The sequence below is a fragment of the Miniopterus natalensis genome, chromosome 16, assembly GCF_054644295.1.
Source record: "Miniopterus natalensis isolate mMinNat1 chromosome 16, mMinNat1.hap1, whole genome shotgun sequence".
Lineage (NCBI taxonomy): Eukaryota > Metazoa > Chordata > Mammalia > Chiroptera > Miniopteridae > Miniopterus > Miniopterus natalensis.
Window position 1 is genome coordinate 21,447,693 of NC_142096.1, and position 14,101 is coordinate 21,461,793.

At 35.0% G+C, this 14,101-nt stretch overlaps 1 protein-coding gene across 1 annotated transcript in view; it reads right to left on the reverse strand.

Annotated features, from left to right (window-relative positions):
• ASPH (aspartate beta-hydroxylase) overlaps window positions 1-14,101 on the reverse strand; it is a 138,778-nt gene that overhangs the window by 105,861 nt on the left and 18,816 nt on the right. Inside the window, exons 2-5 of the mRNA XM_087825602.1 lie at window positions 10,752-10,901; window positions 9,214-9,258; window positions 7,764-7,832; window positions 2,937-3,116 (exon numbers count right to left, since the gene is read on the reverse strand). Coding sequence (XP_087681728.1) covers window positions 2,937-3,116; window positions 7,764-7,832; window positions 9,214-9,258; window positions 10,752-10,901 — 444 coding nt within the window. The remainder of the gene's footprint in view (window positions 1-2,936; window positions 3,117-7,763; window positions 7,833-9,213; window positions 9,259-10,751; window positions 10,902-14,101) is intronic.

Below are 14,101 nucleotides of genomic sequence, written 5' to 3' on the forward strand. Positions count from 1 at the left end.
CTACGCACTGTGATCAAAGAAAATTCCACAGCCCCATTGCAGAAAACATCTTCCTTGGTCTATAGACCAGAATCTCATTTAGAAAGGGTCACTCAGCATCAATCCCCAAAAGGTGTAACTGCCAACTGTACAAATTAGAAATAATTGTCTATGCCTATAACTGCTTTTGATAATTCTCCAAAGTTATAAACATCAAGAGAGACAAGAAAACATTTTGTTCAGACTAGCTAACCATAAAGAAAAAAGACATGCAGAAAGTACCTCCCCATTTTTGCACCAAACTCCAGAAAACTCAGGCCCTTTTCAGTTGGATAAAGGGCAGGGCGCGTGGAAAAGCAAGAAGGGTGGCTTTGAGGAGCCACTGGATCTGAGTGCAGAGCATGCTCTGCAACGTTCCTGTGCTTGTCCAAAACTGGAAAAGCAGAGAACTGTAGCACAACTTAAAATTCTATAACTATGAATAAATACTCAGATGTATAGAATACAGTTTTGCCTTCTAAAGTTCCTCAGTTTAAGCTAGGAAATACAAGACAAAACAGAAAATTATACAATAACTCCTCAGAACATTCAGAATTATAGCATACATAATAAATAAAAGTGAGGTCATTTTGATCAGCTTCAAAATACTCTATACCAGTTTTGCAAACAACTATTTTCTCTCAACATAACAAGCATTAGGCACAGTTGAAGGAGGTCACAGAAGTCAGGGGTTCAGCAGCTACCTGGACTCTACCATCCTGGGTAGAATCATAGGGCCGATTAAAGGGGTACTAAATAAACGGCACATTATGACCTCACACCCTTATTTTTTACTTACAAAAATAAAGCATAATTAATTTCTGTACATAAAATGTGTGTTAGTATCATGACCAAAAAAAGAGTCCATTGAGAAATTAATGTTTCCAAACATTTTTAAATACACAAACTTAATTATTTACTTCTTATAAACTGATCAAACACCTAGAGTTAGTAGTAATGAAGCATTAAGAAATAAGAGTGCTTTAAAAAAACACATCTCAGACATTTGGTTAAGTGACTTTCATTAAGAGTGAGGGCTAAGAATGCTTTTGAATTTAAACCTAATGAACTCTGATATTTCACAGTCAAATTCAAAGTGGAAGACACATTAATTATGGGCAAAAACTGCATAAACATCCAGAAAGAACATTATTAAATCATACTCATTTGTTCCTGAATATTATCATTCCAAAATCAGGAGCTTTCAACTGTCAGAACATTAACAGAATAAAACATATTCCCTGAAGAATTAGGGAAGATAGACTAGAGTTTTAATAGCCATTTAAGCTTCAGAAGATCACTGTCAACATACAACATGAGTATTCATTTCCAAAAGTAACTGTAGAACAATGCTTTTTTTAAAAGAAAAATAAAATAAAATTAGCAAATTGACACATGTAAGTGGTGAGTGGATGTGGAAGCTGCTGTGCTCCCTGTGTTCGGACTGAGACTTTCAGGCTATCATTTTGATAAACTTCAAGAATGGTTTCTACAAAAGAAACTAAATTTGTCATACTGTCCTCTGAAAAAGTAGGTGAATAATCCACTTACTGAAAAATTTTTGATTAAATGTGGGGGGGGGGAAGTATTTGAAAAGCAGAAATTATTATAGTTAAATAAAATGATTAAAAATGCAACCATTTTTGAATTTTAAGCTCTAGGAAGAACCAACGCTAAGTTTCAATCTCAGAGACTTAAAAACATGAACTCCAATCCCTAAAAGAGTAAAAGAAACCAAAGGTCTTAGATCTTCTTGCTTTTGAGCTGTAAGAGCTTTGAGGGAGGAAATGGCTGAACCCTCATTTTAAGAAATGCATGTTATATATAGCTAATATAACAGCTTTTGATATTATTCAAGCAAACTAACTTTAAATGAAGAGATTCAAAGATGTTTTTAAAGCTTTCTAATGGCAAAATATACTCCCCTAAAGAAATTACCGCTTTAATAAATTTAATTTACAAACCTAAAATTTGTATTATACCTAAGCTAAAGTTGGTAGCCAATTAATAAGGTAATACAGGAAAAAAATGGAAAAAGACTTATTTAGGATGAATAATTTTAATATGTACAACATTACTTAGGATACATATTCACATTTTCCTTCTTGTGTAATATGCCTTCTTTAAAAAATATACAAATTACCTTCTCTGAATGTATATTTGGAAATGAAATTAAAAATAAATTTTGCTTTCATACACAGAAATATTCAGACATACTACTATCTGAATACAGTAATTTAATTACCCTAAGGCCAAAACATGGGGTTATTTTCAAATTATTTGAAAAGCACCATTAATAAAAAATTTTACATTGACGTTGGCATTAACCAATGTGACAAATCAGTTAACCTAGACGAATTACAATTAAAAAAAAAATCAGGGTTTTTAAGAACCATCGTTTTACACATCAGTCATGTTAAAGATCAACAGAGAAGCAGTTATTTATGAATCATGCTAGAAATATTCTGACAATCAAGTCCACTATAATCATCTTAATGAAGAGCATGTTAGAAAGACAAGCATCGAGGGTTAATCACGAAACAATATGCCATTAAGGTTCTAAATTTAGTTTAGTGAATACATAAGTTGAAGCAAAACGATACAGAAACCAATTATACCGCCAAGAACATCATTGTCAAAGCACTTCGGAGACAACTACAAGGACGGGGGGCTGCCACTCTCCCCACTGGCGTGGGGAAGCCACGCAAGGGACTAGGCGGGAGCTGCACCGGGGAGACCACGAGGCCGCCTCGCAGGCCGGACTGCAGCTGAGCCCTGGGTGAGCAAAGGGGAGAAAGGAAAGGGGGATGCTTCGGTTTCCGCGAGCCAGTGACTCCAGGCCCTGAGACAAGGTTACTGGTTATGTAAATCCAAAATGACACAGGTCTTTCCCTGAACCCCTTCGCTCTGTGACGTACCATCAACACCTTCTGCCGTTTCGCTTTCTTCATCTTCCTCTTCTAGCATTTCAAAGGGAGTCATTATATCATAGAGAAAGGAGAGGAACCCATAAAACCAATCTGAGCTTTCCTCCGCTAAAATATTAAGGACTTCCTCAAGAGAATCAATATTTTCAGCACTGCCATCTTTGGTCAGGCCTACATAAGAATAAAGGAAGAGAGAGAGAACATAAGGAGAGCAGTTAGGTGGAAAAAGGAGCTAAGGGAGAGCCATCTCAAACAGGCCGTGCATCGCGGTCACGGGGTTACAGACAAGGCATTGCGGGAAATAGAGAAATTCATTAAGACGCACATCTGACGATCAACTCTCAATCATACGATCTAAAGGAAAGGCACAATTTGACCAATCCTCGCCATTCCCCCCGCCCCTACCCAGAGGCCTTGCTCTCATCAGAGAACCTAGAGCTGAAAAACGCAAAGTTGCAGCAGCCAACATTGACGGACTACAGTCCATCCGTGCAGAGTGGATAATACTATGATGAGGGTAAAAAGACAGATAGATACTCCGAACCTCCAGACTTCTCATTTACCAACCAGATTATTATCAAGAGTTGATTAAACAAACATTTACATATTTCCATAAATAGTCACTGAAAACAGAAAGGTGCATTTCCTCAGACTTTTTTCCTTTTAGGACTTGAAGTTAACTTGAGAAACTCTGAAATGACTGGGTTACTCTTCACAGCCTCCATAGATGGCTATAAGTGCACTGAAATTATGTCAAACTCAGATAATTAAATTTTAACACTATAAAATATGTTAGCTCTCGAATGCTCTGGCTACTAACACATGATCCTTTAATTTTGGCCAATAATAAGTCAGTTATTAATCATAATTCACTCTGCATACCAATATGAAATTTGACCAAGGCCTTAGCCAGTCATTTGCAGTAAGATCATTCCAAAGCTCTGTCCCCATGAGCCCAAGAAATTAGCTTCTATTGCAGAGACCCCAGACTCCTATTGTTTTTAAGTCTTAGTCCCAAAACATGCCCCCATGATGGAAAATAACCAAAGTAGTATTGTTTTTATCTTCTGCTGTTTTTGTTTGGTTGTTTTTGGGTTTTTTGCCTGTGAAGAACTGGCATTGAGTAGGAAAGGTCTCTCTACTCCAAAGTCACCAATACTGCCAAGCTCTAGATAGCAAGGCCTATTATAATTTTGAAGAGAAAGACACACACAAAAAAACAGGGTAGAGGGTTCTTGCTGTAAAAAATGTAAGTATCTTTAACTTTAGAGGTGGAATCATAACCACCTAATTTAATATTTCAGGCTTTGACAAACAGAATTTTCCATGTAGCATAACTATCGCTTATTGGCACGTAAGCGATAATAGTAAGATAACTAGTATAAATATCAAACATTACAGTGAATTTCCCCCACTTTAATCCATAGAAGAACTACATCACGCCATTCTTCATGCCTTTGGAGAAGAGGGACCCACAGATTGCAGTTAGTGTTTAAATTATTTTTGACAAACCCAGAATGTTTTTTGCACTGAACTTAACAGTTGGCAAGTGCTCCTAACAGAGGAGATCCTGTATTCCCACCCAAGTCTCTGTGGGATTAACATTGTTTCTTCTTCTTACCTTAAAACACCATAGCTGTGAATTTAAAATGAATTTTTTTCTTAAAATAAAATAAACATTTTCTCTCTCCAATTTCCCAACAGAAATACTTCCAACTATCAAATATAAAATATAAAACTTGACCACCCTTCACTATGAAGGCTGAACTATATAACAAATATGCAAATGTATTTAAACAAAACTATTTTATCCAACTATGCAACTTTCCTGTGATTCTTAAGACAGTAGTACTCGACCAAAGAGAAAAAGGAAAATTTCTAGGTGTACATTTCCTTAACTGCTAAGAGCTGGCCCTAACCCAAGAGCAGGGTGTGAATGCCTCTGAGTGGGCAATACCCAGTCCTTTCCTCTCTTCCGTTCACTCATGCATCCCCTCCCAGTCTACAAATGTTTACCAGGGCTTCCCTTTTGTTCTCCAGCCCTACCTGATATACCAGCTAGCTACTAGTGACAGGACAAAAGGCCAGTCATGCAATCCTTTAGTGGTATTACTCTAAGAATTTTTACTCTTACCATTTAGTCCTTGGATCAATATGCTATCAATTTTATTTGGGAAACAAGTTTTCAGATAATAAATTTCCCAACAATGTAGTTTTCAATGATCCAAACCAAAATCAAGGATACTTTATTTTAGAAAATTTGGCCACAAAAGTAGGAAGCTATGTAAACTAAAACAGGCTTAGAATATTTTCAAAGTAGTAAATGTCACAGCCAGAAACAATGAAATAATAAAATGAATTGATCTTGATTTACTCACACATATTTCTCTCTTTCTTTATATTCACAAGAAAAACCAAAACTCAAAATGTGAAAGAAATGTAAACATGAATGTAGACATTTCCTCAAATTGACAAGATTTAGATATTTGCAGATTTAAGAATGTAGAAATACTTATGAAAGAAACGTTAAAACTATTAAAGTTCAACAATCTCAACTATTACTACCCCTACCATGCCAAGCTCTCTAACCTCCAACTTCCTACTTTCGTCCATCCCTTTGGACACCTTCTGCCTTAATCCAGCACCCTTACCCTTGAGCTGCCTCTCCAACGAAAATGCACCCAGTAAATTGGGCTTCTTTTGGGTCTATGCTCTCTGAATCTGCTCCCCCACATAACCTCTCCCTGAACATACAGAGCCCATTAATGCCTCTGTACCCCAAGAATTTCACCAGGTTCTGTCTTTACAACCACCTGCCAGTAATAGAGGCACAACTGAACTACAATAACCATGCAAGCTAGGAAAGAACTTCAGTTATAAAATTCAACTCTGGTCAAGGTTGCTTTTCATACAGAGAATTCAAACACCATAGCAATAAGGTCACAGGACATAAGTGAGCCAAACAGCTCACCTATGGTTTGTTTCATCTTTACTGAAGTCATAAGCCAACTGTGAATGAGTACATATATATGGCAAATCGTTTATCTGAGCCTTTGTGCCTTAGTTGTCAAATTACCAAAATGAACTGAGATTCCCCAAATTTGGTTCCACCTCCAAATAGATAATTCTTATTAAAAAAACAAGTTATGATTTGCCCACACCATATATGTGTGTCTATCTGGAAATAACAATGCTCTAGGTTAGAATTCATTAACCTGTTAATGGTTGCTTAAAAACCTTAAAGGGAATAAACTCTTGAAATTTAAATGTAACACTAAAAATCAAGTTATTAAAATAAATAAGATTGCTATGCAAATCAGTGTGTTTTACAGAAAAAATACCACATTAATTTTAATAGTTGACATTTCCTATCATCTGACAGACCAGATAGCTCATTTAAAGCAAAAAGAATCAATAATTTATAGATGAGAAGTAATATTTCTAAATATGAGGAACTCTGGCCCACATGAAGTTATTTTTAAAATTAAAAAGCTTCACTAGTCAGAATCCATCAAAGTAACGTCATAAAATGGAGTAATAAACCATTTATAGGCAAGCAAATCAGCATCATTCTGACATGTTAAATTCCATATAATTTTATTTATTTTGTATGTCGAGGATTATAGTCTTCTGAGATTTACTATATTTATATAAACTCAAACTTAGTTATGTAATAACAGAATACATAGGTAAAAACAGGAAAAGAAATTTCATAGACAGTGAGCTTCTACTGTTAAGCAGCAAACATAATTCCCACTGAGCAATAACAAAATGTAAATTAAAATTAAGAAGTTATATTACATTTAATCACAACTTAACCCTTTTTCATATTTAGAACTTATTGCTTTATAGGAAAGTTAAGATTAATCTACTGAAAACAGTTTCATTAGCTACAGGTGTGGTGTCCTCCATTTTTTTCATATCCATGAAATATACACAAAATTGTGGGTCTGGAAGAATTTCTTTGTGCCATTATTTTATTAAGCTTAGTGTAGTGTACCAAGCCATATTATTATTATTCTAAAGGCTTTAATACAAAAAGTTTTAATACATATTATGCTACATACTAAAACAAAGGAAATGGTACTGTTTAACAAGCAGAGAAATATATATCTCCCCAGCCAGATTACAGAAAATTTTCATATTAAAACCAGCACCATCCTTTCTAGTAAAGTAGCAGTTTAAAACAAACAAGGGAATATCACACCTTTATTTATTAGCAGAAACATGTCAATGATAAAGACAGGTAATTCTGGTGATAGAAAGAGGAGGGCTCAAGACTTCCAAAACAAAGAAACCTGGCCAACAATTACTAGTTCATATTTTCAATGTTACCTTTAAAATATGCACAGCACATTTTGAGATGTATACTACCACTTTTTTATTTCAAAATGAATTTATGTAATCTTTTTAAACTGTACATTTTCAAATGGAAGTGGATTATGTCAAATGATGCTAAAAAAAATGCTGTAATTAACCATATTTGAAAGCAGACTAACACATTATATGTTCAAATGTTATGTTCAGAATATAAAGGCCTTTAAATCTGAAAAAAAAATCAAGTTATTATATTTATTAAAAGGATATGTGTAAGAGTTATATGCTAAATGCTATACATTTATAAAAGTATACTAAAATGTGAGTCCATGAAAAAAATAATTAAGCCATTAACATTTCAATAAGAATGAAATATATGAGTTAAGCAGGGAAGTATCTTTCACAAAATGCATACAATTGACATAGATATCATCAAAACAAAAATATCCTTTTGTTTCCAGTACTTTACCAACACTAACAAAAAGTAAAATGTCTACTTGCCTAATAAAACTTTGGCATCATCCACATCAAAATCTCCATCACCATCAGCATCATAGACTCCTAGTTTTCCTACAAGAGAGGAGGCAAGATGGATATGGGGAAAAAGGAAAAGCAATTTAATAAGGTATTACCACTATTGCAGTCTTGTACATCAGTCACAAATGTTAACAATCAATGCAATTCTTTGCACTTTTAATCCTGAAAAGCAAGTGCTAAATGAATATCTTACTTAAAAATGATGAGAAATTCACCTAGAGATTCAGGAAATGTCTGCCTAACAAATCTAAGAAATATAACTGAGATAAATATTTTCCTTAAAGGTTTAACAATACCCTGATTTAATCATTTCAGGATTTTTAAAAATTATACCGATACAAATATTTTAGGTAAAAATTTTAACATACATAAGGAATAATATTGATGCATTTCTAACAATCACATGAAATTTAATGTTTCCAAAGTATGAAAGTTCCACCATCAATATTCAAAACAAAAAGAACCAACACCAAGCCTCAAAAACAAATGAAATATAATTCACATCGAGTTCTAAAAGTAAGAGGACAGTTACTTTCATATTTTACTATACTGATTTACAACAGAGACATCATGAATCAACTTTTTAAAAAAGACTTCTGAAAATAAAGTATGTAAAACTGGCTTCCTGAAATCACAAAGGAAAACTTACCATTGTCCTACTTAAAAACTTAATTAGTACTGGCCATCTACTAGTAAGAAAAAAAACAAGACTTAAAACAGATAACCTGAGTAGACAACACTCCAAGAGCCTTTCTTCATCAAGAACAGCAAATATGTATTTTAAGGCTTTAATAAAGCTTTATCATCTAAGGAGCACTGTTATATTTAGCATTTCAAACATGAGTCAAATAGATTCGATTCTTTAAAAAACATCCTGAAATCAACATGATTGATAATTCATCATTGGACAGTGGCTGTGAAGAGACATAATTCTGTACAGCAATATTTTAAACAACATTCACAAATATAGCATGAGCACTAAAAACCCAGTTGGCAGTACTGTTACCATTTCTTTAATAAAAAGTAAATTAAAACATTGCATAAGAGCTGGCAGAACTTTTGGAGTAGAGCGGCTATGGCCAATCTTAAGCCTCCCAGAGCCCTTGTTCTACTTAGGAAATAGTAAACTTGCTCTATAAAAGTCTGGTTTAGACAGCACACACACATTAAAAACGACAATAATAAAGGAGAGCTATTGTTTCTATTGCTAAGAAAAGGAAAAGCACTGATCTGCAGCTCGAGGTTATATTATAGCACAGAGCTCAAACATTAGAAACATGAAAAATAACCTTAAAAAGGGAAATTGGTCCTACCACTTATATTCTCTGATGCAGGTGATAACTGAATTAGCAGAATACGGTTGAGATTTTAGAGACTAACACAGTGGACTTAAAATGCATCTCCAATCGCCTACCTTGAAGTACCTCTGATAAGTTATAACGGAAGTCCTTTGCTTTGGCTGCATGCATGCAAAAACACAGAAATTGTTACTTGTGCTCAATGTACAAATACCTGAAATCTCTTCTTTTGTAACAGACTTCCCCTAGCACATGTAAGTCAACAAAAGCACAGATTACCTAGAAGTTTTCTACACACTAAAATACTTTCCGTCAGTCCATCAATTTATCCAGAGACACTAAAGTAATAAAAATGAGAAGCTTCAATGAAAGACAGATTTCATGTAAGTGTGTTTTGCTATTCTCTGCCTTTTTGCCCCCAGAAAAATGGCTATAATCTAATAAATAAAGCGGTACAATAAAGGGTCGATGGAAGGAAGCGGATTTTCCACACAACACTGTACACACAGAGAAGCGTGATCTTTGTTCGAAGACAGGGTCCATCTCTTTCCCTAAGTGTTTAAAGAGGAAGGCCACTTACTCTCAATAGCCAGAGAGTGGAAACAACCCTACTGTCCATCGCTGATGAATGGAAAAGCAAAATGGTATATCCATACAATGGAATATTATTTAGCCATAAATGGAGTATTAAACCTGGAAAACATCATGCTAAGTGCAAAAGGTAGACACAGAAGCCACATACTGTATGATTCCACTTATATGAAGTGTCCAGAGCAGGCAAATCCACAGACACACACAGTGTATTAGGATTTGCCAGGAGAGGAAAGGAGCAGGAAATTGGGTGTTTTGGGGGAAGGGGTGATGGAAATATTCTGGAATTAGAGAATGATGATGACAGTATAAAAATGATGAATATATTAAAAATCAGTGAACTGGTGATTTACGATACTAAATTTTGTTACATGAATTTCATCTGAAAGTTTTAAAAAAAGACTTCATGAGTTTAAAAAAAAAAAAAAAGAGTATGACTCCAAAAGCAACAAAGAATCATAAATGCAAACAATCCCGAGAAACTGCAGTGATTACGTGGAAAGGAAAGGAAAAAGGAGGGGAAACGAAGACAACTATCAGAAATAACACAGCAAATTCCTCAAAACAGCACACTGACCCCACACACACACACACACACACACACACACACCCCTCCCCAATTCCAACAAAGGCACAGAGGGGTGTGCTTTGAAATGCTCTCTCAGGAAGGTTTTTCTAACTGTATGCTTATGATCCATTAATGGATCCTTAAATAAATTCAGTGGCTCTTACCAGTATTCTTAAAATTTATAATATAACAAAATAGAATAGAAATTATAGAGTACTGCTCGTAATGAGAGTAAGTACTGTTTGATAAAACTTTCCTGTGTGATATATGTACAATAAAAAGCCTTTTTCTTTTTAAAACTATAGATTATGTTCAAAGAAGTTGAAAAGCCTGTCTCCAAGACGACCCTGATAATATCCCTTTTTCTACTGAGAACCACAGAAAGGCTACAGAAATTAAAAGTACGAAAAAGATGCTGATAAATCTTTAAGATTACTAAGGGATGTCATTTATGCTCTTACAAATTCACATAAGAAACGATATAAAAATTCTTACCTAAAACTTCCTCATAATCAACAAGATCAAACCAGACGACAGCGACTGATGTCCAGACTCCCAGCAGTGCAATGACCATAAACCATGTGAAAAATGAGCTTCCGGAAAGCACGCCTTTCCTTCCATTTTTGTGTCCTCCATGCTTTGTGTCTGTTTAAGGAAAAAATGATGTATAATGTCATTATATAAGAAAACACTTTATCTCCCTGGCCAGTGTTGCTCAGTGGTTAGAGCATCAGCCTGTGCATAGAAGGGTCTCAGGTTCGATTCCCAGTCAAGGCCACATACCTGGGTTGTGGGTTTCCCTCCCCGCCCCCCATCGTGGGGTGTGCAGAAGGCAACAAATGAATGTGTCTCTCTCACATCGATGTTTCTCTCTCTCTCTCTTCCCCCCTTCCCTCCCTTCTACACTGTCTCTGAAAAGCAATGGAAAAAAAATCTCTGAGTAAGGATTAATTAAAAAATAAAAGAAAAAGAAAACACTTTAGCAACACCTATTTTCACTGAATTATTTCTCCAGTAATTTGATAGCACTTACAATGCTAAGTCATTTCAAAACTAGTTTTCACTTAAAGTCTCAAAACATGTTACAGAAAATAAAGATTTTGCAAACGAAAGATTCTGCTTAGACTCAACACCACGTATGTAAAGCCCTAACTTCTGAGTAATGAAAGAAACTACTGATGGGCTAATAATTTTTAAAAAATAAAGTTTGATATACGATGTATATTCCTTCTAAGTTCTTTATCCAAACTACCTATGGATTACCTCCTTCAAAGTTCAGAGCATTATCAACAATTTAATGAATTCGTATAGAAATACAGCCAAATCCTTTTCTCTGTCCCATTTAGTTTATGTAGAATCTTTAAAACTATAACTGTCACAGAAAATATCTCCCCCCAAAACTGCTCTATATTCTTAGCCAAAGAAGGAAGGAAACAATTGATGGGAATAGAGGTCGGGGAAGGGGGAAGTAAAACAGTCCAACTCGGCCCTCCTTCGGGGACCCACCGGGACCTTCGGAAACAGGAAGAGGCGCATTCACAACTGGTCTCAATGCAGGAAACAGCTTTGTAAACTACCGTCCCCCAAAAGTGTCATCTGTCACATCTGACATGTTTAATATACCTTTTATCCTTCTGGAAATACTATTCTTACTTCCAAAAATAAAAAACGATGACAGTCAAGCGATACTAATAGAAAATGGTCAACACTGTCCTTAAAAGGGAAGACCACAATATTCAAGTTTCTCTTTAAAAAGAATATAATAAATGTTACGTAAATATTAATGATTAATTAAAAGGATAGGTCATATCCTAAAATGCTGTGACAAAAGGAAAAGTTTATCACCCAGGTAGAAAGTAGGACACCATCTTCTACTTGTGAGCGTGTGTCAGCTCTTCAAAGTGCTTCCCCGTGCCCGGCTGCATGGGATTCCCACCATGGGCTTGTCGGTGTCTCTCTAGAGGGCACTCCTGGATGTTTATACAGGACAGTTCTTCATCCTGTAGGACTGTTTCTCATGTCAGCAAAGCAGCTGACATCCCTACTGTCTGCTGGTTCCAAAGGTAAGTAGTTCCCAGTGAGTATGACAAAAACACACCCAAACAATACCAACTACCACCACCCCCAGCACAGAAATCTCTGTTTTACAGAGAAAAGATTAAATAATTCACCCAAAGTCAGCTACACAAGTTAGGTTGAGCTAGGAATAGACCCTGAATTCATTGGTCCTGAGTTCCTTGATCCATGCATGAGTGAGCCAAGTTACATTTCCAAAAACCTGACAAGCTCTCATCATCTAGAACCTGCTTTCTGACACTTCAATCCAGTTCTCATTACAAAATACTGGCAGTAATTTTCCAACGGCTCACATCAAGAATCTACTGCCAATTCTCTTGAATGAAAAAAAACTGAAATTCTCCCTGTTTAAAAGATATACACATTTTTTTAACCCAACCATTATATCAACTTTTCAAAAGGTGCTATGAAAACCAAATCAATCTGAAAGTACATGTATGTGTATGTGTGTGTGTATACACTCAAACATATACACCTTTATCTATACATCTATATTTAAGTATTTAAAATTATGACCAAATAAGACAAATTGTATTCTTAAAGAAAAAGTCAATTTCCTTTTCTAATGTTCTTGAAATATTTACAGACCCATCAAAAAGGGCCAGGTTTATAAATAATCCTATGGTGAATTCACAAAAGTATACTTACCAAAAAACATATGGCCATCTAATTTCTTTCTAACATGAACTATTAAAAGCCTCCTAAAAGCTGCTTATATAAAAAACATAATTTATACATTACAAAATACTTGCTGGGCACTGCTCACAAAGTTGCATATTAAATCCACTTAAAACAGACTTTACTGTTTCATTACCTGAACTTTGCCATGGAAGTGGGGGAGACTAGGTGACAATTTCTGCAATGGTGGAGAGGGGAAATGATGATTTTTGTTATCTTTATGTGTCTTAAGCATAGAAATTGTAAGGACAATATAAAATAAAGCACCACTAAATGTTTAAAAAAGGAAAAGTGAGTAGCTTCTGGGGGCAGAGGAGCACCACAGATACGGCAGCAGTGTTGTGTGTTTAATTTATTTAACATCTATACACATGAAGACTTTTTAATACTGTATAAAAAACCACTGCTTCTATATAACATATACATATATGAATACATGCCCATTTGTATAGAATACTTACTGTAATAAGAATAATGCCTTCCGGAATATTCATTTACTCCTAAATATGGAACTACAATAGACTGTAATAGAATTAGGATGACTAAGAGTGTTTCTCCCTTGACGACTAATTGCCTCTAAGAATCGAATTTAAATTTTCTATTTAAAAAACGAGTGCTAAAACTGCAGGAAAATCGGGTTCTTGTCTTATTTCCTCTTGAACATTTTGTAATGCACACCAGTGTCTTGTATTGTTACTAATTAACGAGAAAACAACAAGGCTAAGTAAATATAGTTCATCCTTTTACTCATTCATTTAACATATTTATTCAGCATATGGGTGAGACATGATACGATTTTTTCTCAATTTTCAAAATGTGTATCTCGATAAAAGTACATTCAATATAATGCTATTTACAGAGGGGAGGGAAGTAGGGGGATGGGTGAAAAAGGTGAAGAGAAATAAGAGGTACAAACTTCCAGTTATAAAATGAGGGTAAGTCACAGGGATGTAATGTACAGCAAGACGAATATAGTCAATAGTATAACTTTGTACAGTGACAGATGGTTAGTAGATTCAGTGTGGTGATCACTTTGTAAGTTATATAAATGTTCAGTAACTATGTCATACTCCTGAAATTCAGATAGCACT